This window comes from Heteronotia binoei, chromosome 1 (assembly GCF_032191835.1).
Source record: "Heteronotia binoei isolate CCM8104 ecotype False Entrance Well chromosome 1, APGP_CSIRO_Hbin_v1, whole genome shotgun sequence".
Lineage (NCBI taxonomy): Eukaryota > Metazoa > Chordata > Lepidosauria > Squamata > Gekkonidae > Heteronotia > Heteronotia binoei.
The window spans coordinates 14,237,877-14,262,720 of record NC_083223.1 but is presented as its reverse complement, the minus strand read 5'-3'; the positions used below and the strand labels follow the sequence as shown (position 1 = coordinate 14,262,720).

Genomic DNA, 24,844 nt, shown 5'->3' with positions numbered 1-24,844 from the left:
TCTACACAGATCTCGGCTGCAATTGCAACACAACTGAACATAAGAACATAAGAGAAGCCATGTTAGATCAGGCCAATGGCCCATCCAGTCCAACACTCTGTGTCACACACACTGTGGCTAATAGCCACTGATGGACCTCTGCTCCATATTTTTATCTAAACCCCTCTTGAAGGTGGCTATGCTTGTGGCCGCCACCACCTCCTGTGGCAGTGAATTCCACATGTTAATCACCCTTTGGGTGAAGAAGTACTTCCTTTTATCCGTTTTAACCCGTCTGCTCAGCAATTTCATCGAATGCCCACGAGTTCTCGTATTGTGAGAAAGGGAGAAAAGGACTTCTTTCTCTACTTTCTCCATCCCATGCATTTATCTTGTAAACCTCTATCATGTTACCCCGCAGGAACTGAAGGAGAGAGAGAAATGCTGGCTTAGCTCTCTAAACTAAACCTCCACCGAGGGAGGGACAGGTCGAAAGAAAACAACTTTAAATGCATTTCCCAAACCACAGTCAAGCTTGGCTGGGAGAATAGATTTAGAGACAAATGCCTTCTCCAAGCCAGCCAATGGGGCAGTGGGGGCTTCAAGAGCCGCACACTGTGTGTGAGAGAGCTACATCTGGCTCCTGAACCACAGTTTGGCCACCCCTGGTGTAGAAAATGCATATGCGGCCCCTCCAGAGACTCTCTTGACGCTTTAATCCCGCCTCCTCGTGCAAGGACTCATGCGCTGTTCTCTCGTCCCTCTTCACAACAACCCCGTAAGGTAGGCAAGGCTGAGGGTCTGCGGCGCTGGCCCACGGGCCCCGTTTCGCACAGGGACTCGGAAGCTCAGTCAGCCACAGCCTAAGAGGCAATTAGCCAATTACCAAGGCAATTAACGGCACACGCAGCCCCAACGGACGCCGTACCTCTCTCTTCCTCCTGCGCTAATTTTTTTTGTAACTCCGCTCGCATAGACGGCATCGACGGCTGGGCGCATGCGCGTCCGTGCTCGCCGAGCGCGCGGGGTCGCGCAGGCGCAATGAACGCGATCGAAGGCACGGGCTGCCCTACTGGGCGGTGTAGCTTCCTTTTTTTTCCCCCCTGAGAGAAACTTTTCACTCCCGGCGAAAGGAAAACAGGCGACGGGCTGGGCGCATGCGCGGCGGTGCTCCCTCAAGCGCGCGGGTCACGCAGGCGTAGTGAACGCCCGCCCTCTCTGCGCTTGCGCTTCACAACCGCGGGACTGTTAACGGTAGGAACGGTGCAGGGAAAAGCAGCCGGTGAAGCGGTTTTTTGGGGGAGGCTGGGAAGAGAGGCCGGTCTGGCATTTCCTCGCCAATGCTCCGTAGAGTCCCACGGGGATTTTTCTCTAAGCAGCCTGCTGGACCTTAAAAAAGAGGGGTGGCCAGCGGTAGCTTTCCAGATTTTTTTTTTTTGCCTACAACTCCCATCAGCCCCAGCCAGCATGGTCAATGGCTGGGGCTGATGGGAGTTGTAGGCAAAAAAAACATCCGGAGAGCTACTGTCGGCGACCCCTGTTTAAAATTATAGCCTTGGAAAAAATGCAGGAAAGGGCAACTAGAATGATTCAACACTTTCCCTATGAAGAAAGGTTAAAACGTTTGGGGCTCTTTAGCTTGGAGAAATGTTGGCTTAGGGGTGACATGATAGAGGTTTACAAGATTATGCATGGGATGGAGAAGGTAGAGAAAGAAGTACTTTTCTCCCTTTCTCACAATACAAGAACTTGTGGGCATTCGATGAAATTGCTGAGCAGTCGAATAAAAGGAAGTCCTTCTTCACCCAAAGGGTGATTAACATGTGGAATTCACTGCCACAGGAGGTGATGGCAGCTACAAGCATAGACAGCATCAAGAGGGGGTTAGATAAAAATATGGAGCAGAGGTCCATCAGTGGCTATTAGCCACAGCATGTTGTTGGAATTCTCTGTCTGGAGCAGCGGTACTCTGTATTCTTGGTGCTTGGGGGGCAACAGTGTGAGGGCTTCTAATATCCTGGCCCCACTGATGGACCTCCTGATGGCACCAGGGTTTTTTCGCCACTGTGGGACACAGAGCGTTGGGACTGGATGAGCCATTGGCCTGATCCAACATGGGTTCTCTTATAATCTTAGCCTTAGGATTGCCAAGAGTGTGATTCAAGAAATGCCTGGGGACACTGTGGGGTAGAGCCAGGAGTAAGGGTGTGACAAGCATAATTGAACTCCAAAGGGAGTTCTGGCCATCACTGATGGACCTCTGCTCCATATATTTAAACCATTTCCCTCTTGAAGAGCCAGTTTGGTGTAGTGGTTAAGTATGCGGACTCTTATCTGGGTAGAACTGGGTTTGATTCCCCACTCCTCCACTTGCATCTGCTGGAATGGCCTTGGGTCAGCCATAGCTCTGGCAGAGGTTGTCCTTGAAAGGGCAGCTGCTGTGAGAGCCCTCTCCAGCCCCACCCACCTCACAGGGTGTCTGTTGTGGGGGAGGAAGGGAAAGGAGATTGTGAGCCGCTCTGAGACTCTTCGGAGTGGAGGGCGGGATATAAATCCAATATCTTCATCTACCTCACAGGGTGTCTGTTGTGGGGGAGGAAGGGAAAGGAGATTGTGAGCCGCTCTGAGACTCTTCGGAGTGGAGGGCGGGATATAAATCCAATATCTTCATCTACCTCACAGGGTGTCTGTTGTGGGGGAGGAAGGTAAAGGAGATTGTGAGCCACTCTGAGACTCTTCGGAGTGGAGGGTGGGATATAAATCCAATATCTTCTTCTTCATCATCTTCTTGAAGCTGTCTATGCTTGTAGCCACCACCACCTCCTGTGGCAGTGAATTCCATGTGTCAATCGCCCTTTGGGTGAAGAAGTGCTTCCTTTTATCAATTCTAACCCGACTGCTCAGCAATTTCATTGAATGTCCACGAGTCCTCATATTGTGAGAAAGGAGAAAAGTACTTCTTTCTCTACCTTCTCTATCCCATGCATCTCATTGGGTGTGTTAGAAAGTGCCTTGAGGATTGGAACCCACCTTAAAACTCTCCTGTAAAACAACTGTAAAGGGGCCCACAGCATTTGGATGCCAGAGTCTCTTCAGAACATTAGGATGTTCAGCACTTGACTGTATCTGTATTTGTGTGCATATTTTGGTACTTTAGAATTCATTAAGTGCCTCTCTGGTTCCGTAATGCCCGGCAAAGGAAGAGGAGCTGTGAAGGCAAAGAGGTCGCAGAGTCAACCAGGACCTTCCAGTGGAAGAAGGGGATCAGGAGGAAGAAGAACAAAAAAGAAACCAGAGAGAGAAGTAAGCAATGCACTTTTCAAGGTGAACAGCAAGATAACATAGAAGAAGAAGTATTTCAGACTTACACCCTGCCCTTCTCTCTGAATCAGAGACTCAGAGCGGCTCACAATCTCCTTTCCCTTCCTCCCCCACAACAGACACCCTGTGAAGTGGGTGGGGCTGAGAGGGCTCTCACAGCAGCTGCCCTTTCAAGGACAACTCCTGCCAGAGCTATGGCTGACCCAAGGCCATTCCAGCAGCTGCAAGTGGAGGAGTGGAGAATCAAACCCGGTTCTCCCTGATAAGAGTCCACGCACTTAACCACTACACCAAACTGGCTCTCTAGAAGTACCATTGCAAGAAGAGAAGTACCTTCACCGACACACGTTGGGAGGGGGGTCTCTGTACTTAAGCTTGTTTTTTAAAAAAAACATTCATGGTAAGCGCACTTCACTGATGAATATAGTCTGAAGCATAGTTCACACAGGCAAAATCTGATTCTGAACAAAACCAACTTTTACCGTGATTAGTAGAATTAGTAAAATTAGTAGAAAGGCCTGTGATGAAAAAGGTAGGGGTGTAGGATAACTCCAGGACCCATCCAAGTTCCGCAGGGCCTGCGAGACGGAGCTCTTCCACCAGGCTTTTCCTTGATCCAGCAGGCGTCCTATGAAGCCATCGCTCTCCCAGCATCCTACCATCAAGGTGCACAAGCTGTGTTGTAAGCTTCCAGCCTACGTGATGTTGTGTGGTCTGTTGTACTGACTACTGCTCTCGAATCTGATTGACATTTTTGTGGTGGTGATGTTTGGAAGTGATTCATTTTAATGTTGTAAGCCACCCTGAGCCCGCTTGCGGGATAAGGGCAGCGGGGGGGGCGGTATAAATCGAAAAATTAAAATGTGCGTCCGGAATATACCACTTCAAACTTCAGGTGGGAAAATAACATGCTTAAATTCTTTTTATATAAAATGCACTCTCCACCCGGAAAATCAGGTGCCATGGAAGAAGGTTTTAGTCTTCTTCCAGACATTCTAGCTTTACATGTGTTAGGGCATTAAAAATAGGGAAGCATAAGATGATATAATCTCTTTGAGAGCCAGTTCGGTGCAGTGGTTAAGTGTGTGGACTCTTATTTGGGAGAACCGGGTTTGATTCCCCACTCCTCCACTTGCACCTGCTGGAATGGCCTTGGGTCAGCCATAGCTCTGGCAGAGGTTGTCCTTGAAAGGGCAGCTGCTGTGAGAGCCCTTTCAGCCCCACCCTCCTCACAGGGTGTCTGTTGTGGGGGAGGAAGGTAAAGGAGATTGTGAGCCGCTCTGAGACTCTTCAGAGTGGAGGGCGGGATATAAATCCAATATCATCTTCTTCTTTCTGCAGTATTAAATGGCAGTCAGGTGAAGCTATGAGATTATCTCAGTCGGTGGCTTTAGGTAAATCATTCTTATCAATGCCTAATCTGTTATATGGGGTTACAATAATCCTATAGTATTGTAGGAATTACACGAATGTGCTTGTGCAAAATGGGTGAGCAGAACTTGCTTGTACAACTCTAGGCTTTCTGAATGACACATTATATGCACCCATTTCATCCAGGCTTCTGATCCAGAACTAAAACGACTTTTACCGTGATGAGTAGAATCAGTAAAATTAGTAGAAAGGCCTGTGATGGAAAAGGTGGGGGTATAGGATAACTACAAACTTCTTTTTAAAAGCATGTTATACTTCTTGGACGGTTAAATATCTTGAAGGTTTTTATTTGGGGTGGTGGTGGTGTGAAGGAGTAAAATATGTGATCCCAGGGCTTTTTTGTAGCAGGAGCTCCTTTGCATATTAGGCCACCCCCCCCACCCCCCGATGTAGCCAATCCTCCAAGAGCTTAAAGTAGGCCCTGTATGAAGAGCCCTGTAAGATCTTGGAAGATTGGCTATATTGGGTGTGTGGCCTAATATGCAAAGGAGTTCCTGCTACAAAAAAAGCTCTGTGTAACCCTGTCGTTCTTTGGGAGTTGCACAGTTGCCAGGTGCATCTTTGCCTCAGCATCAAGGTGTTGTGAGAAAGCTACCATAGAAAAGTCTAGTAATTTGCATTCTTCATGCGTCCTGATGAGCAACAGTTAAGTGATGGGGCCATTTTGGGTCATAAGAGTTTGGGATGAGCACCATGGAGGCTCGCTGCTTTTGCAGCGCATGCGTGAGAATTTTTGTGGTCAGAGTAGTAGTTTCTTGATTTTTTTGCTACATAAACTACTGTGTTAGTACCACTGACATGTAGTAGTTCTTTGTTGGCTCTAGTCCTGTTATGCTTTGAGGCCAGGCTTACTTATCGACCAGCTGCGGTGCCACCAATATATTTTTGCAACACATTGGTTTAGTATACTATGTGGAAAAGTTAACGTGTGTTGTACTGTGATAATCAAGAAAGTAACATGTCGCTGAACTGTTCCAAGAGACTGTAGCGGCTTTGAGAGCACAGTTGTGCAGTTAAATATCTCACATGTGAAAATGGTCATAAAGTGGGGCTTACAAAACTAAAACTATGACTTCTGCTGTCTTTGTTTACTGATTTCAGAGTTGCACCGTATCCAAATACTGACGTGCGTTGTGAGTTGGATGGGAGATGTGCTGCGTTCAGAACTAAAAAGCGACCTTCTAAGAAAAATTAATTTGTCTCTTGTTTTCTGCCGGTTTGTTTACAGCAAGGTGCACAGCCAGTGAAGAAGAAGCAGAGAGTGCAGTCTTCTGAAGGTACAAAACTGTTTCTGCTCACGTTTCTTGGGGAGGGACAGTGGCTCAGTGGTAGAGCATCTGCTTGGTAAGCAGAAGGTACCAGGTTCAGTCCCTGACATCTCCAACTAAAAAGGGTCCAGGCAAGTAGGTGTGAAAAACCTCAGCTTGAGACCCTGGAGAGCTGCTGCCAGTCTGAGTAGACGATACTGACTTTGGTGGACCGAGGGTCTGATTCAGTAGAAGGCAGCTTCATATGTTCAATAAGAGGGCTTCCTTTTTGATCATGTTTAAAGGCACCAAGGATTATCTCTACACCAGTCAAATGCATATTCTCTTAACCAGGGCTATCAATAGCAGGGCCACAGCCTCACTAGGTCCATGACTGAGCATGACAGTGTTATGCAGAGCTTAATATAATTCAGAAAAATATATGGTGGGGGGGGGGTTGTAGCAGGAACTCCTTTGCATATTAGGCCACACACCCCTGGTGTAGCCAATCCTCCAAGAGCTCACAGGGCTGTTCTTACAGGGCCTACTGTAAGCTCTTGGAGGATTGGCTACATCAATTGAGTGTGGCCTAATATGCAAAGGAGTTCCTGCTACAACCCCCCCCCCCACCACCATATATTTTTCTGACATATTAAGCTCTGCATAACACTGTCATGCTCAGTCATGGACCTAGTGAGGCTGTGGCCCTGCTATTGATAGGCTATGACTTCCTCTGCTCACCCATTTACTGTCTTCTGAGTGCTGCATTATACTGTATGTATACTCAAAATAAGGGCTTGTACATAAATAAGATTCCTTTTCACATGTTTATTGCAGCAGGTGTATGATTCAGGCACAGCAGAATCATGCACCTGCCATAATAAACATGCAAAGAGGAATCTTATTTGTTTACAAGCCCTTGTTTTGAGTATACATACAGTATAATGCAGCAGAACGGCAAATTTTTTCATACTTGCAAATAATCCAACGAATGATAAAAGAACCAGTCCAGTTTCATTTTGTTTAAATTTCTATTTTGTTTAAACAGAGTGGTGGGGAGGGACAGTGGCTCAGCGGTAGAGCATCTGCTTGGGAAGCAGAAGGTCCCAGGTTCAATCCCCGGCATCTCCAAAAAAGGGTCCAGGCAAAGAGGCGTGAAAAACCTCAGCTTGAGACCCTGGAGAGCCGCTGCCAGTCTGAGAAGACAATACTGACTTTGATGGACCGAGGGTCTGATTCAGTAGAAGGCAGCTTCATATATGTTTGTTCCTGAGAAAAGCCATATTTTTCCCTTCCAAAACTATAGTTGCAAATTTTGTCACTTAAATGTGACGGTTTTTAAAAAGCTGTCTGACACATAAACACGCAGCCCCAATGGAGTAGACAAGACTGACTTTGATGGACCGAGGGTCTGATTCAGTAGAAGGCAGCTTCATATGTTCCAGAAAGTCGTGCATAGTATGGTTATCTGCCTGTACCACTGAATTATTCCTTAGCACTCCGAAGTTGCATTTTGTGGATAACATTTAGAATTATTTTCTACACGGAGCGAGTGTGTTGTTTTTCTTCATGTGTTGTATAGTGGCAATGTTGTACAGCAGGGGTGTTGAACTCATTTCTTACGAGGACTGGATCTGAGATAAATGAGACCTTGTCAGGCCGGGCCATGTGTGTCATAAAACGTAATGCCAGGTAGTGAAGATATAAACTTTATAAAGGACACAAAAACAATTAAACCTTAAAATAAACCATGCTTGAAACATTAGCACTTGTTGGTCTTAAAGGAGCTTTATCTCTCTCATGGGATCTAGGGAACTGGGCCAAGGAAGCTCTGGTTCTTTCCTTCCTTCCCCAGGGGACCAGAAGGGAGAGGAGCCTCAGCCAATAGAAGGAAGAGAGGCTTGGCTCAGTAACTCTGCTGTGAGAGTGAGAGAGCCTGGAAAAATATTTCTCCATCCTTCCTCTCCAAGGTGAGAGTCTCAGCCAATGGAGAAAATAGAGATTTTGCTCTGTAGTTCCTGTGCGATTGAGCAAGCCTTGCAAAGCAAGCTGTGATGCAGAAGGGAGAAGGAAGCAGATCAGCCATTTGTTGCGGGCCCGACTGGAGCTCTCCGGGGGCCTGATTCAGCCCCTGCGCCGCATGTTCGACACCCCTGTATATACAAGCTATAATATCAAATCTGGTTACCCCAGGACTATTCTCAGAAACTTTCTTGTTCTCTGTTAGCAGAAACACCTTCAGAGAGAAAAGTAGTGGTGACTCCAGGTCAAAGAGCAAAATGGCAGCAACTTTCAGAGAGCTCTAGAGCTCACCTGCAATCCATGATGCGTGGGTTAATATTGTGAGTACCAAATGCATCTCCACCAGTATTGTTGCTCTTATTAGGCTTCATCTATCCTGAGAATTTTCTTGCATTTCCCAATTAAAACTATGGGTTGGATCTAAAGCCCTGCCTTACAGAACAACTTATTTTGATTGGAGATGTAGAAGTTTAGGAAATTTTTAAGCCACGGGGAGAAAGTCATTTTTTGGGGGAGGGAGGGGGGAATGGGAAAATTTGGGGAGGGTTGGGGGGGAATGGAAATAAATGGAATGTTTAGTATCTTATCAAACCTAAACTTAACTTCACTGCTTTAACAATATTAAATTCCTCATTTACAACTCACTTAGCATGTAAAATTGCAACATTTGTGGGGTTTAAAAGTTAAAAAATGCCTTAGTTTCATATGACTAAAACTGCAGTTACCCAGTGCTTGAGAGAAGACTGCAAGGTGATGTACCCTATGCTATTTTAGTACATGTACCCTAATTTTTACCCTTCTGATCAGAGTACAAAGTTTCAGTCTTCCTCTTGGTGCAGTTTCAGCCCCATCTCCTCCTGATTTTTTTTTGCTCTCTCCTGCAAGGTAGAGCAATAAGTTACTTTTTACCCAGTCTGTGGGCAAATATGCCACAGTGGTTTGAGGGAGAGGGGAAAAGATCAACCACATCAGGTTAAAAGGACTATAGAAGGCCTGCAACTGTTGAGAAGCACAGAAACCCTGCATGCTCCCCTCATGAAGATTAGGGGCATTTTCCCACGGAGTTTACCTCGGAGCGACGTCCCTCTTCACTGCGCGGCGTCTGCGCGGATTTCCCACCAACTGCTCCGCATAACCAGGAAGTGCCGGACCTTTTGCGTCGCAGATGTAAACCGCTAAAAAGCAGTTTATGTTAGCGACACAAAAGCTGCGGCTCTTCCTGGTTATGCGGAGCAGTTGGTGGGAAATCCGCGCAGACACTGCGCGGTGAAGAGGGACGTCGCTTTGAGGTAAGCTCTGTGGGAAAACGCCCTGCGTCTCTTTCTAGGTGCAGAAATGCATCTTGGATTTAAGAGCTATATATGTCTACAGCACGCCTACCTTATCTTTGAAAGCATTTCAGTCATTTGAAAAAGAGATAATATTTCGTAGGCAGGGTGGGTGGGTGGGTTAGTACTCCTTAAAGAGAGCCAGTTTGGTGTAGTGGTAAGTGTGCAGACTCTTATCTGGGAACACCGGGCTTGATTCCCCACTCCTCCACTTGCAGCTGCTGGAATGGCCTTGGGTCAGCCATATTTCTCACAGAGGTTTTCCTTGAAAGGGCAGCTTCTATGAGAGCTCTCTCAGCCCCACCCACCTCACAGGATGCCCGTTGTGGGGGAGGAAGGTAAAGGAGATTGTGAGCCACTCTGAGACTTTGATTCAAAGAGAAGGGTGAGGTATAAATCTACTGTCCTCTTCTATAATTTCCATTGGGAAAAACAGAAAAAAGGCCTCAGGACCCCCCTCCCCACCACGCAAAAAAAATCCCCCCATCTTCACAGCCAACCCGCCCCCCCCCCCCCCCCATCTTCACAAGTCTGATCCAAGAAACAAATAACGAATAGAAAGCTTTTAAGCACCAGAGCTACTAGACAAATATTCCAAGCTGTCAGAACTTGGACGAACTTCAGACGAGTCCAATACTTGTTACAAGTTAGGATCTTTATTGAAGAACTACAGTACTAGAGCGACTAAATAACAGTAATGCCAACTCCTGGCAGTTGGTTACATTTTATGCCATCAGTAAAGCACAATAAAGCAATCATTCACACGGTTTCAGACAAGCATTTCTTCTTCCCAGACTCCGTTATCAGAAAGGAGGATGCCCCCCTGTTGTGAAGGCCAAACGGCCTGTCTTCAAAGGGCACCTGTGGATGTTAAGCAGAGACTATCTGCCGCCTGCCCTACTGCCCTAAATATTTGACATAGCACAGGGGCCAGGGTTAATTGCAGTGGTCAGGCACTCTATGTTATTACTAAGGTACAGCATGGAGTCGGTTTGGCTAAGGCACATAAAGCAAAAGTTACAAGTTCTGACACAAGCAATGAATGTAAGACTTGCCTCATTGGATCATTCTGTGTTCCGTGTAGCTCTGCATTCCGTTTCAAACAGTGGCTAGCTAGATGACTTGGGAAGGTCACAAACAGGGCGTGAAGCAATGTTCCCTCCAAGCTGCAGAGTCTTGTGAGCAAGCATTCTACCTTGTGAGCTACTGGTACTAAAGTTGTGAGTTACTGCATAAATGAGTGTGCTCTGGGGTCATCCTTCCTGAGCTAAGACAAAAATGTGTGAGCTGGAGGCTCAAAATCTGTGAGCTAGCTCATGCTAACTCAGCATAGCGGGAACACTGTTGTGAAGTCTTGCCTTTGTTTATGCTCTGTAGGAATTAAAGAGTCATCTTCAGTCTTCTGTTCACTCTTGCATTGGTCCTGTGCATGCATAGAGGACTGCCAAAGAATGTTCTAGGTTTAGAAAACTGAGGGGCGCCCCTTCCCTCAGCATCCACATATATTACATCTGCTGTTCAGTGAAATCTTCTCATAGCAGACATCATGTGACATTCCTGACAGTAGCAACAAACTCACGGCATTTCTTACAACCTGCAAGAAAGTAATCTTTACCCGTCTCTCTTTTTAGGTCTATTATTTATGAGAGTCCCGAAAACCAACAGGAAATAGAAAAACACTTAAAGCGCCTCATGGAAAGGTAATCAATATTTGATGGCGACAGAGGTAAAGGCATGAAAGTTTGTGCCATGTTATCCTATGCTGTTCATAGATGTAACTGAAGACTCTTGTATATACCTAAACCAAACCAGCGAAGTAATGTTGAAGCATTATTAGAACATCAGGCTTCTGAACCCACCGATTTTAAAACCAGGCCAATCTGCTGTCAAAACCTGGTTACTTAGAGCTGCGGGGTTTGCCTTCTCCACTCTCCTGTGTCACTTCATGACAGGCTTTTGACACATCAGACAACTGCCTCTGATCCTGTATCTCTCTACGTCCTCCTCCTACCAATGTTGAGAGCCAGTGTGGTGTAGTGGTTAAGTGTGTGGATTCTTATCTGGGAGAACCGGGTTTGATTTCCCCACTCCTCCACCTGCAGCTGCTGGAATGGCCTTGGGTCAGCCATAGCTCTTGTAGGAGCTGTCCTTGAAAGGGCAACTTCTGGGAAAGCTCTCTCAGCCCCACCTACCTCACAGGGTGTCGGTTGTGGGGGGAGACGATATAGGAGATTGTAAGCTGCTCTGAGGCTCTGATTTAGAGAGAAGGGCGGGGTATAAATCTGCAGTTGTCTTCTTCCTTTCTCCGCAGAGCAGTCTGCCACTCTAGCCCTAACAGGCCGTTCTCTATAACACACACGTAAGGAAAGAATGGGGGCCGATATGCAAGCAGGCGGCCATTGTCTTCATAATATCCTGAGCTTTGGAGTTGCCCCCAGTCTGCAGAGGAGGAAGATGGGGCTGAAAGGACGAGAAGTCTTTCTAATATTTTTGGGGAGGGACGGTGGCTCAGTGGTAGAGCATCTGCTTGGTAAGCAGAAGGTCCCAGGTTCAATCCCTGGAATCTCCAACTAAAAAGGGTCCAGGCAAATAGGCGTGAAAAACCTCAGCTTGAGACCCTGGAGAGCCGCTGCCAGTCTGAGAAGACAATACTGACTTTGATGGACTGAGGGTCTGATTCAGTATAAGGCAGCTTCATATGTTCATATGTTTTAAGTGTATTTCGTCTAAACTAGTCAGTAACAGTGTTGAGACCACAGGACTATTATACTGGTTAAACAGGATGGAAGTTAAAGTGGGCACGTTTAGGAAGTTAACCAAGTGCTAAAGGCAGGGTTTGGGGGTTTTTTTTTAGCAGGAATGCAGTTCCGACGGGCTTCGCATCAGAGGTGTGTGGTCTGATATGCAAATGAGTTCCTGCTGGGCTTTTTCTACCAAAAAAGGCCCTGGTTAAAGAGAGAGCCTGTTTAAATGATAATTCAGTGTTAAAGAGAGAGCTCAGTTAAATTCAGTCATTTTGTACTAATTCTAGCTGATGCTGAATTTGGTCTTTGCGCACTACTCTGGGAAAGGGACTTAACACAGTTGTGGGGCACTGAAAACATCTGCTGTGGCCTGTGTGAAATCCTAAATTCAGTGCACTGATTGGGTGCGCTTTTTGAATGTTGCAGCTGGAGAGATGGGGACGAGGTCTCTTATGAACTTCTGAGGTCTTTATCATCAACTGTACTTTTGTAAACTGGTAATCTGGTAAATCTGTTACCTTGGCCTTTATATATATATATATACAAGTCCTGTGGCTAGGTCCAGATGATTGTGTTACTGTTACAACATAGCAGTAACCTTCTTTTTAATCCCTTTGATGATCAAGGCTTTTAAAGTGCTTTGAGACTCTGAGAGTCCCTGTGGAAAAGCAAAGTAACCCAAAGAACGCAAAGAAGCTTCAGGCAAAGGAAGAAGAAAACATTGCAGCCATTGAAAAGGGCTTGGTGGAACTGCAGGTGAGGAAGGAAGAAAAGGTATATTTTGAACCTTGAAATGAGATGTCTTCTGGGAACTAAGGTAGACAATAGGATAAAAGTCCATGGGGAAAAATGGGATTTTGAGCTTCCGGTAACTTTCTCAGGGATCATGCACAATCAGTCTCCAAAGCTGGAGAGCAGAAAACCCGAGTAAATTACCTACAGAACGAAAGGCTTACAGGTTGCCAGTATGAAGGAGTGTTTGAGAATCACCAAATTGTCCTCTTGTTCACTTGTTTTACCCGATTGATTTACTTCACTTGTACTCCGCCCTTCTCAAGGCTGGTTACAGCTAAAAGTAGTAGAACAGACAACAGACATATAATGAACCTCCTGATGGCACCTGGGTTTTGGCACTGTGTGACCCAGAATGTTGAGCTGGATGGGCCTTTGGCCTGATCCAACATGGCTTCTCTTGTGTTCTTATGAAGGAATCTTTGACTCTCAGAAGTTTATATGCCCCAAATTGTGTTGGTCTCCTAAGATGCTACTGGACGTGAATATAGTCAACAAGACTGGTGAATATAGCATTTAAATACTGTATGATACAAGCGGCAAAACAGGAACTATCATATTGGGAGAGCAGTATAGTGAGACATGTTACATACAGGGCTTTTTTGGTTTAAAGAAAAGCCCAGCAGGAACTCATTTGCATATTAGGCCACACCCCTTGGGGCACCATTGTCTCACATGGGTTTTTTGTAGGAGAAGCCCAGCAGGAACTCATTTGCATATTAGGCCCCGCCTCCTGGCACCAAGCCAGTGGGAACGCTGTCTCTTTGTGTTCCTGCTCAAAACCTCTCCAAAAACGTGGCTACATACAACAAACGTGCACCACAGAAATGGAGAAAAGTGCAGGAAACACAAATATATATGCAATGAAAATTACCTTGACTTCCACTGGCAGTAATGACAGCCTTGTACACTTTGGCCAATTCTGTCGTACGCACGCTGAAGGTTTCAGGAGGAGCCACAGTTTTTTAACTTTTTGTATATTCTCACTTTTCTTTCCTCCCTAGAACTGAGATCTGATCTCCCATTTAGGTGCCAGACAAACCCTGCCTCAGGGCCACATCAAACACGCAGGTTTTTAAAACTTTGGGTCCAGGTTACCCTGATCCCACTCAGGTTCCCTGCAGCCACACAGCAGCTGTGGAGAACAGATGTTAAAAAGAAAGGAGAACTCATTTGGGCTCAGAACACTGCTATGGGGGGAGGAAGAGCTCCTGCCTCCTTTTGCCCAGCCATTCTTTAATAACAAAAAAGCACACAGATTGTGTATATGTGTTCCTCATTTGAGTGGTTTGTGTGCATGGAGCAGTAACAAACCTGGAGAAAAACTGCCCCAGCACTTTTCAACACAGGGAAATACAGGTTGGGGGGCGGGGCAAGGAGTCTTTCCCCCCTGCACTATGGTGTTCTGACCCTAAAGGGATCTCCCTTTACCTGCTACCAGGTAAGCTACTGAAGGAAATCTGAGCTGGGACTGGTGAACGTGGACCCAGCTCCTTAAAATCCTGTATGTCTTGTTTGACCCTCAGTTAACCTCAGCAAAGTGACTGCATGATAATGCCTTCAAGCCATGCCCTAGGGCCATGCTGTTCACACAAAGTAGGTCACTTTGTGTTATCAGGGATTTTTTTGTAGCAAGAACTCCCTTGCATATTAGGCCATACACACATCCCAATGCAGCCCGTTTGAGAGCCAGTTTGGTGTAGTAGTTAAGTGTGCGGACTCTTATCTAGGAGAACCGGGTTTGATTCCCCACTCCTCCACTTGCACCTGCTGGAATGGCCTTGGGTCAGCCAGAGCTCTCTTATCTGGGAGAACGGGGTTTGATTCCCCACTCCTCCACTTGCACCTGCTGAGATGGCCTTGGGTCAGCCATAGCTCTCTTATCTGGGAGAACCGGGTTTGATTCCCCTCTCCTCCACTTGCACCTGCTGGAATGGCCTTGGGTCAGCCATAGCTCTCTTATCTGGGAGAACCGGGTTTGATTCCCCTCTCCTCCACTTGCACCTGCTGAGATGGCCTTGGGTCAGCCATAGCTCTCATCTGGGAGAACGGGGTTTGATTCCCCACTCCTCCACTTGCACCTGCTGAGATGGCCTTGGGTCAGCCATAGCTCTGGCAGAGGTTGTCCTTGAAAGGGCAGCTGCTATAAGAGCCTTCTCAGCCCCTCCCACCTCACAGGGTGTCTGTTGTGGGGGGAGGAAGGTAAAGGAGATTGTGAGCTGCTCTGAGATTCGGAGTGGAGGGCGGGACATAAATCCCATGTCATCTTCTAGCCAGTCTTCCAAGAGCTTACAGGGCTCTTCGTACAGGGCCTACTGTAAGCTCTTGGAGGATTGGCTACCTCGGGTGTGTGGCCTAATATGCAAAGGAACTCCTGCAAAAAAAAAAAGCCCTGATTCTCATGCAAATGTTATTTCCATATTGTAATTAATGAGATCCATATAGAAAGTATTGAAAAGTTGTTCAGTCGTGGGCAGACGTTTGCTTTGTGAACGGTTTCTTACTTTAAAGCGTGTTCATCCTTTTTAATCCAGGAGGCAATAGACAAATCGGTGGAAGAAGCAAAGGTCAGACATGAAGAGACCACATGTCTTCAGAATGAAATACAGGCATTAAAACGCGAGCTGGCGGCAGAAGAAGAAATGATGAGTGAGGTATGTAGAAGATGGAGTAGATGTTCACTGTCTGGAAGAAAGAATCCTGCTCGTGTGGTCTGCAGGGCTCTGCAAAGAAGAAACGGATGCCCTCTCTAGATACCTTCTGTTGGACATGGCAGCTTAACAGTGTGCATTTTGCAATACTCCTGTTCAGCTGCAAGCTTTCCTTCAGAGTAAGGGAATAGGGGGAAGGAACTGGGTAGAGTTCTGCTTCTGGTCTCTGGGTGTCACGTTTGCTTTTGTTTTTATCCCTTGTAGCTGTTTTCGAAAGAAAGCAGTGATGTCCTTGCTCTTCCCAAGCTCCAGAAAGAGAGCCTAGAAGCACCTGTTCTTCAGGTAAGCAATCAAGGCAGTATGTTTCTGGGGAGAGGAAGTTTCTGGGCAGTAGCTATATGACATTTTCTGAACTATTTCCTCCAGGACTTTTTTTGTAGCAGGAATTCCTTTGCGTATTAGGCCACACACACCCCGATGTAGGCAGTCCTCCTGGAGCTTACAGTAGGCCCTGTAAGAAGAGCCCTATAAGCTCTTGGAGAATTGGCTACATCGGGGTGTGGGGTGTGTGTGTGGCCTAATATGCAAGGGAGTTCCTGCTACAAAACACTGACAACAATAGAAAGTGATCTACTTTGTGTAAACAGCATAACCCTGGGCCATGGCTTGAAGGCATGTCACACAGCCCTGTAAGCTCTTGGAGGCTTGGCTACATCGGGGGGGGGGGGGGGGGGGCGGACTGATATGCAAAGGAGTTCCTGCTGCAAAAAAAGCCCTGATTTCCTCCAGATGCCACGGCCTCCTTTACCTGTTAGTGCCTTTTGCTTTCTTTGTGTCCTTTAACTCTCTGATGTTTCACTGGGAATTGAGAGTCATGTGGAAATTCTTTTTCTTCCTCCCTACATCCCTCATTACGTCACGTTTTGTAGGAGCTGATGCTGAAGATCCCAAACCAAAAAGGTGTTCTTGGGGACTTGAACAAAATCCAGCAATCAAAGGAGATGAAGGCTATGCTGGATGCTCTTGAGCAAGCCTATGGAAACCTGGATGAATATGAAGTGCGTCAGAACATGCCTGATGAGGTGAGATCCAACATAAGAACTATTCCTACCTCAACTCAGGACTTTACCATTTGCTCTTAAAACATCTTCAACCCTTGCCAGGATGCTTTGTGTATCTTCTCCCCCCCCCCCCGACCTGTTTTAGCAACAGAGGCCAGTTAAATAGTTTGCTCATAAAATACAAGCTAATCCTATCGAGGCTGGGGTGGGGGAGGGGATGGGGCAGTTCTGGGTTTGTTTTGAAATTGCAGATGATGCTGTTTGCTTATACTATTTAAAACGTTCTGTCAGGGATAGCCGTTCAGTGGATTCACTCCTCTTTGTCTGATAAGAGACGTGGGGGGGTCATTGGAGATGCCATCTCAGTCTTGTGGGGCATCGATGCCAGTGGTCTTTAGCATCTTTATGAAATAGCTAGGTCAGGCCACCCAAGATCTTCTTCGTGGTCTCTGTGCAGTCCCACACATGGGTTTTCCCGCTGGAACGAACCCGACCTCGGAGAATTCAAAGCTAGCCTTAAGCGTTATTTTTGGCGCGCGCTTCTTCCCGCTCTGGGGAGTAGGCATCCACTGCGCATGCCTAGAGCGAGGGGAAGGCGCTCCACCCACCAGTTTCTTTCCGACCGCCGACCGGGATAGTCCTTCCTCGCTGCGTCTCCTCATCTCTAGCCTACCTCACTCGTTTCTTCTTCCTTACTGATCAACGAACTCTCACCATTTTTCTTCTTCTCGACCTTCCCTTCTACCTGGTATTGTATTAAAAAAAAGAAAGAAGATATTTTCTCTTCTGTCGTCCTTTTCCTTTTCCCTCCTTCCTTTTCCTTTACCCCCCCGGGCGTATGGAAGGAAAAGAAGTTAGAATCGCTTTTAAAAAGTGTACCCGCTGCGGGATTAAAATCCCTTCGTCTGACGGCCACTCATTCTGCTTACTTTGCCTGGGCGAAGCTCATAGAACGGACAGTTGCGCTCATTGTGCTCAATTCGGCAAGCAAGCTAGAAAAAACCGCGCCGCGAGACTGAAAAGTCACCTGCTGGAAACTTCGCTGCGACCAGCTATGTCTCAGACCTCTGAATCTCAGAGATCTCCGCCCTCCCTCACTCCTCAAAGGGACGGGACGACCCAGGCAGCTTCAGTGGCTTTGACTCCCAGGAAGCTTAAGCCCTCAAAACACCCGAAGAAGCACCACGACTCCAAGAAGAAACACTTGGAGTCAACGGGCAAGGAAAAACCGCTTTCGCCAGACCAGAGAGCCTCGGATGCGAGGGCCTCCGCGGCGGTTTCGTCACTGCGAGTGCTTACGGCTCCGGAACCACCTATTCCGAAGCAGACTTTGATACCGACAGATACCATTAATACCGAGGTCATTCGAATCCGATCCCGATCGCCTCCGTCAATTCATGAATCCTTGCCAAACCAATTCTTGGCCGATCAACCGACTCAGCCGTCTACGCAGTTGCTGCAGCACCAGCTAGGTTCCGACTCCTTCCGCGATGTGACTGCTCCTCGTGTTTATAGGGGTGCTATGGTATCTCCACTCCACCTCGACTCTCCTCGGCGTCGAGACCATGCACCCTACAGACGTCGCGAACGCTCTTCTTCTGGAGATAGACGAATCGCATCCCCTAGGCACCGAGACACACAGAGCTATCGGTACCACGAAAGGTCCCTTAGTCGGAATAGAGCCCCACAGTTCCAAGAATGATCCTTTAGCAGGGACGAACATCGTCGCTGTTATAGCAGGTCACGCTCTCCATCGCGATACTCCTACCAGCGCTACACACCATCACGTTCTCCCTCCATCGACTCCTACCGCTCTCGATACCATGGCCACCGCTCCGACAGGTACCGAGACTCACGATACCAAGGCTCACGGTACCACGACCAGTATCACCACCATGACTCTCCTCGGTACCAGCAGACCATACCGCCTCGTGATCTGGAACAGGGAACATCTCCTCGGCATCAAGATGCTACTTCTCCTACGCCGTCAACGTCCAAGCAGCAACCCAACCTACCGGTCACCAAACCTCTGGTACCAGAACCCTTAACACTCAATGTACCAGATGTACGGATGAAGACTCGGATCCGGAAACTTCGGATTCGTTACAATCTATATCTCAACCAGCGTCACCGGCTTCTGAAATAGTCAAACCTGCGGATCTTTCCCCATCTGAAAGGGCCAAATCTTACCTTGACCTCATCACAGACATGGCCACAGCCTTGAACATCAAGTTGACCACCGACCTTCCCAAGATAACTGACGTGGTCCGCGACCTGATTAATTCAGACCTACCTGCGGGCTCATCACTTCCCATGCTTCCGGTTCACTTAGAAGCATTTAAAGAGGCTTGGGATAGGCCGGCCTCTATACCACCAACATCGAAACGTGTTGAGGCCCTGTACAAGATACACGCTCCGGAGTCCAAATTCCTATTCAATTATCCAGCACCTAACTCGATGATTGTACACTCGTCATCGAAATCAAAACAAACGCGCCATCCAGTACCTCCGGAGAAAGAGGGGAGAAAACTGGATACCCTGGGGAGAAAACTATACTCCATCTCCACGGCATCAGCCAAGATAAATAACTACTTGGCCTACTTCGCTGCATACTCCCATAACATTGCATCCCAGCTTGGTACCCTAGTTCCGTCGCTGCCAGAAACATCTCAAAAGCAAGCTACCAAGCTACTAAAGGAACTCAATCGCCTCAGCAAACAACAGATTAATACCGTTCGACATTCTGTCGGTTGTACCTCCAGATCAATGGCCACGGCGGTAGCTCTCCGAAGGCATGCCTGGCTGCGTTCATCCACTCTACAATAGGATATCAAATTCAAAATCGAGGACCTCCCATTTGATGGGCAAGGACTCTTTAATGCAACTATGGATGATATTCTGACAACCATAGATGACAGTAGGAAAAGAGCGAAGCGACTCGGAGTCAACCAGCAGCAACCTCAAGGCAACAGACAGAGGCCCTGGAGAACCCCCTTTTACAAGTGGCCCCGTTCTCCTAAACAGTCCGACTATTGGAAATGAAAGGCACCACCTACCAAACAGCCTTTTCAACACCGCCAAAGACCGCAACCTCCTAAAAAGACTGCCGCTGCAAGCAAACAGTCTCTTTGACTTCGCCCTTCTACTTCCTTCTCAACCACAACTCTCTGCCCCCAGACTTCTTCCCTTCCTTCCAGCGTGGCAATGCATAACAACGGACTCTTGGGTGCTTCAAATCATAAAAAAGGGATATTTCATAGAGTTCGTCTCACCACCAAAGAACTCTCACTTCATATCAACCCCGCCCTCCCGAGCTCTACAAGAAGAGATCGAAACTCTTCTGGCCAAGCAGGCCATAGAGCCAATCCCCCCCCAATACCATCGCACGGGCTTCTATTCCCGGTACTTCTTGGTACCGAAGCGGGACGGGGGTCAGCGCCCAATATTAGATCTCCGCAAACTGAACAAATGCATACGTCACACAAAATTCCGCATGATCACCCTACAGTCCACACTGCCACTCATCCCCAAGAACGCCTGGATGGCACTTATAGATCTACAGGACGCATATTTTCATCTTACCATCAATCACTGCCACAGAAGGTTCCTGAGATTTGCCACAGGCAACGCCCACTATCAGTTCCGGGCACTTCCATTTGACCTATCAACAGCGCCAAGAGTCTTCACAAAATGTATGGCAGTGGTAGCAGCGTCCCTCCGTCAACAGGGAATAGCTGTTTACCCCTATATAGACGACTGGCTCATGGTGGGACACTCGGAAGAACAGCTCAGAGAACACATACAAACAACTCTTCGCCTCCTCTCAACCCTAGGGTTGCAAGTCAACCTCCAAAAATCCCAACTCTCCCCCTCGCAGAATATACACTTCATAGGGGCACGTCTCTCCACCACAGACCACAAAGCCTACTTACCCATGGACAGGGTCGCAAATATTCGAACCTTGGCCAACAGCATCATATCTCATCCAACGCAGACGGCTCTCGTATTCCAACGTATGCTGGGTTTAATGGCAGCAACAACCGCGGTCCTTACACATGCACGGCTTCGCATGCGACCTCTGCAACTCTGGTTTGTCAAGACCTTTCACCCACAGAGGCAGTCTCAACAGATGCTCTTGACAGCTCCCAACCACGTCCTACCATCCCTAGAGTGGTGGATGGTTCAAGACCATCTACTAGAAGGAATGCCCTTCCTGAAACAATCGCCATCAGCTATTGTCACCACAGATGCTTCGAGATGGGGGTGGGGAGCCCACCTCGATTCTCTCACGGTGCAAGGACAATGGACAGTGAAAGAGAAGTCTCTACACATCAATTGCTTAGAACTTCTCGCTGTTCACAGGGCACTCAAATCCTTCCTGCCATCTCTGCACGGCCGTCACATACAAGTAACATCAGACAATGTGGCGACCGTGTTCTATATCAACCGACAAGGCGGGACTGCATCCACTCGCCTCTGCAAGAGAGCCCTAGATCTTTGGCACTGGAGCATCGCTCACGAAATTCATCTTACAGCAGTGCACCTGCCAGGGGTCCAGAATACACAAGCAGACACACTGAGCAGGGTGATAGTGAACGACCACGAGTGGTCAATCAAGAAGAGTTATCTTCTTCCTGTCTTCAGCATGTTCGGTGCCCCAGTCATAGATGTCTTTGCTGCTCCGGACAATGCCCAATGCAACATCTTTTATATGCGGGGACCCTCTTCCCCCCTGTCACCAGGGGATGCATTCCTTCAACAGTGGAGCGGCCCACTTCATTTTGCTTTTCCTCCCATTCCTCTAATAACAAAAAAAATTGCATCCTAGTCACACCATGGTGGCCTCGCCAGGCATGGTTCACTACTCTCCTTCTGCTGTCCAGCAACACTTACCACTGCTTTCCACAAGCGCGGGACCTGCTGTCACAACAAGGGGGCAAGGTTCTACATCACAACCCCTCCCTTCTCAAATTGACAGCATGGAAGATCAGTTTTTAGGCTTTCCTGACGAAGTCCGTCACATCCTGGTGAACGCCAGGAAACCTACTAGGAAGTCTTACGCAGCCAAATGGAAACGGTTCTCCCAATATGCTATGTGCAACAACTTCCATCCTGCGTCATCCTCCATCTCGCAGATTCTTATGTACACTGTCTCCCTCTCAGAGTCCGGCCTCACGTACTCCTCCCTGAAGGTGCACTTGGCAGCCATTTCAGCCTTCCACCAGAATATAGAGGGTCGCACAGTGTTCTCACACCCTATCACAAAATCCTTCCTCAAGGGAATCCTTCATCTCAAACCTCCAATACGACAACTTTATCCTACCTGGAGCCTATCCTTAGTGCTCAGCCAGTTGATGAAACCTCCCTTTGAGCCGATGGCGTCCATCCCCCTGCACCTTCTATCGTGGAAAACAGCTCTGCTGGTAGCACTTACTCTGGGAAAAGAGCCAGCGACATTTGCACTTTTAGATCGGATCCACCCTACACTGTCTTCCATCATGACAGAGTGGTCCTAAGGCCGGACCCAAAGTTTTTACCTAAGATAGTGTCACCCTTCCACCTCCAAAGGGCAACCACCTTGCCATCTTTCTTCCAGAATCCCACTGATTCGGGACAACGATCCCTCCACAATCTTGATGTACGCCGGGCCCTTGCATTCTACCTGTATAGAACTGCTGCTTTTCGCAAGGACCCAAGACTGTTTGTGTCATATGGTACTCACAAAAAGGGACAAAAACTCTCTATCCAGAGACTCTCTAAATGGCTGGTTGAGGTTATAACACTTTGCTACCAGTTAGCCAAACAACCAGTTCCAGAACGTTTGAGGGGCCATTCTACCAGGGCTCTATCTACATCTTCTGCCTTTGCAAGGGGCGTGCCCATTGAAGACATCTGTGCAGCTGCAGTATGGTCTTCCTCATCCACCTTCGCCACGCATTATGCCATAGACGTGCATGCAAGGCGGGATACGTCCTTCGGGCAAGCTGTGCTACGATCTATCTTCAATTGAGCTTACCCGGACTTCTCATGGTAAGTGGACGCACCTGACTGATTTCTTTTATAACCTCTGAAATTTCTCTTTCAGAACCAGCACCCACCTCCGTGCAGATCAGCTTATCAGTCACCCATGTGTGGGACTGCACAGAGACCACGAAGAAGATAAACAGGTTGCTTACCTGTAACTTATGATCTTCGAGTGGTCATCTGTGCAGTCACACACGCCCACCCATCCAGCCCCGCTGCTGTTTCTGTAATTATTACACTCTATAGACCCTGCTCGTCATACAGCGGCTTGAAAGAAACTGGTGGGTGGAGCGCCTTCCCCTCGCTCTAGGTATGCGCAGTGGATGCCTACTCCCCAGAGCGGGAGGAAGTGCGCGCCAAAAATAACGCTTAAGGCTAGCTTTGAATTCTCCGAGGTCGGGTTCGTTCCAGCGGGAAAACCCATGTGTGTGACTGCACAGATGACCACTCGAAGATCACAAGTTACAGGTAAGCAACCTGTTTTTCCTGATCCTGGTGTTGATAGTACTCCGATGACACACAACTCTGTTTGTTCAGTTGAACCTTCAAGAGGTGGTGTCTTGGAAACAGTGCTTGGAAACTTGTTTTGCGAGCGAACGACTCGACTCGGTTTCGGCCAAGGTGATGCTGAAAGAATGCTTGTGGACCGGAACAGCTGCTTATCCTCATTGAAGAGGCCGTAACTATTTCCTTTTGTGACCAACAGAGTAGCCAAAGGGTGCTTTGAACCCAGGTCAGCTTCTTGGAATAAAAGAAGTGCTTTTTACCGAGTTCAAGGGGTCAAGCAGGGCAGACTGCAGTGCTGAGTTAATGCTTTTGTAACTTGCAATCATCGCTGCTGTAGTTGGCTTTACGTGAGGATGTCTTGGAAGCTATTTCAGGGACTTTGTATGGTTCAAAAGGAACCTCTTCTCTTTATTATCGCTTCTTGCAAGAGAATATTTCTTTCTTGTCTCTCAGTTGGAATAAATTTTACTGGGCTTGACATTTCCTTAAGAGCAATGTCAGGACATTGATCAAAGGATATCTTCTGAAGTATTCCCACTGAGATACTGAGGCAGGGGTGGTCAAACTTGCTCATTGTAAGAGCCACATAGAATAAAGGTCAAATGTTTGAGAGCCGCAAGACATGAACGTCAGATGCTAGAGGGCAGGAAGGCAAATAGATGGGGAGGGAGAAGTGGAAAGAAAGCAACTTTTAACTTTAAATGCATTCTCCAATTTGCTAGCTGTCTTGGCTTGGCCTTCTCCAAGCCGGCCAGTGGGGGCTTCGAGAACCATGCAATATGTATGAAAGAGCCACTCGTGGCTCCCAAGCCGCAGTTTGACCACCCCTGTACCAAGGCTTGTTTGCCCCTTCTATACCTTTGTTTTCTTTGCATTAGTTATCTTTCAGGCGCTTAATTGGAAGCTGGCCCGAGTTATCACATGAGAATCTGTCTCTTCCTCTCTTTATATTCCCGCTTCTTTTTTTTTGCCTTCCGTAGATGCAAAGCCAAGAAGAAAACCTTAATGCTGACCAGCCGCGTGACAGCAGTGGCTCCTTCTGAACAGGCTTCTTCAGCAAAGTGACTCTTCCAAAACAAAGTACATGGATCCTGCCCATTGAACAGAGACACTGGCTGCATCTCGTTTTATCTTACAAGAGCTAATACAAGAAAGGCTGAACCATTTCGTCTGGAAGCTGTCGTGCTCTCGCATTCTGTCTTTAGACACTGCATTCCCAAAAATTCCCAAAAATCTTTTGGATTCAAGTGTCTAATTAACCAGTCTCTGTGCACAAGCAGATCTGCTTGTCATCGTGATCCCTGAACTCATCGGATCATTTTTTCCATTTTTTACTGTACAAGATTTGATTAATACCATGTTTGCGACATTTTGCAGTTCAAAGACTGCAGCGGCCCACAAAGGGACTATATTTATATACTGTATATTTGTATAGGACTGAACTTTTGTTTTTTGTAATCCTTTTCCAGAGAACTGAATAAAACTGTCTAAATGCAATAGACCTCATCAGTATGCTCCTTGATGCTTTAATTGGCAAGACCGCCAGCCTGACAAACTTGTTACTTAAACTGTGTTAAGGCCTGTCCTGTTCTGAAAAACGTGGTAGCTGATTGTATGTTTATGTGCAATTCGATTTATACCCCGCCCTCCCCGCCAAGGGCGGGCTCAGGGCGGCTTACATCAAATCATAGTGAACTATGATTGCAGTCATAAAATCAATTTTGTCTGGAAGCTCTC

At 47.4% G+C, this 24,844-nt stretch overlaps 1 protein-coding gene across 4 annotated transcripts; it reads left to right on the top strand.

Moving 5' to 3' along the window:
• Nucleotides 1-960: 960 nt before the first annotated feature.
• CENPQ (centromere protein Q) lies at nt 961-24,608 on the top strand. Of its 4 annotated transcripts, none has more exons than XM_060231115.1 (10): nt 961-1,233; nt 3,137-3,282; nt 5,960-6,008; nt 8,206-8,320; nt 10,960-11,028; nt 12,699-12,828; nt 15,399-15,518; nt 15,780-15,857; nt 16,445-16,597; nt 24,088-24,608. In XM_060231115.1, exons 2-10 carry the CDS (start codon nt 3,166-3,168, stop codon nt 24,148-24,150), a joined length of 894 nt encoding a protein of 297 aa, XP_060087098.1. In that variant the 5' UTR covers nt 961-1,233; nt 3,137-3,165; the 3' UTR covers nt 24,151-24,608. The 4 variants fall into 4 exon arrangements, with proteins under 4 accessions (XP_060087098.1, XP_060087117.1, XP_060087107.1 ...); XM_060231134.1 differs by having other exon boundaries at nt 964-1,233; nt 8,209-8,320; XM_060231124.1 differs by having other exon boundaries at nt 1,227-1,300.
• Nucleotides 24,609-24,844: the final 236 nt, after the last annotated feature.

Coding starts and splice junctions, on each gene's coding strand:
- CENPQ (XM_060231115.1), top strand. CDS start 3,166: ATGCCCGGCAAAGGAAGAGGAGCTGTGAAGGCAAAGAGGTCGCAGAGT. Junction 15,858..16,444: donor TAGAAGCACCTGTTCTTCAG/GTAAGCAATCAA, acceptor CACGTTTTGTAG/GAGCTGATGCTGAAGATCCC. Junction 16,598..24,087: donor GTCAGAACATGCCTGATGAG/GTGAGATCCAAC, acceptor TGCCTTCCGTAG/ATGCAAAGCCAAGAAGAAAA.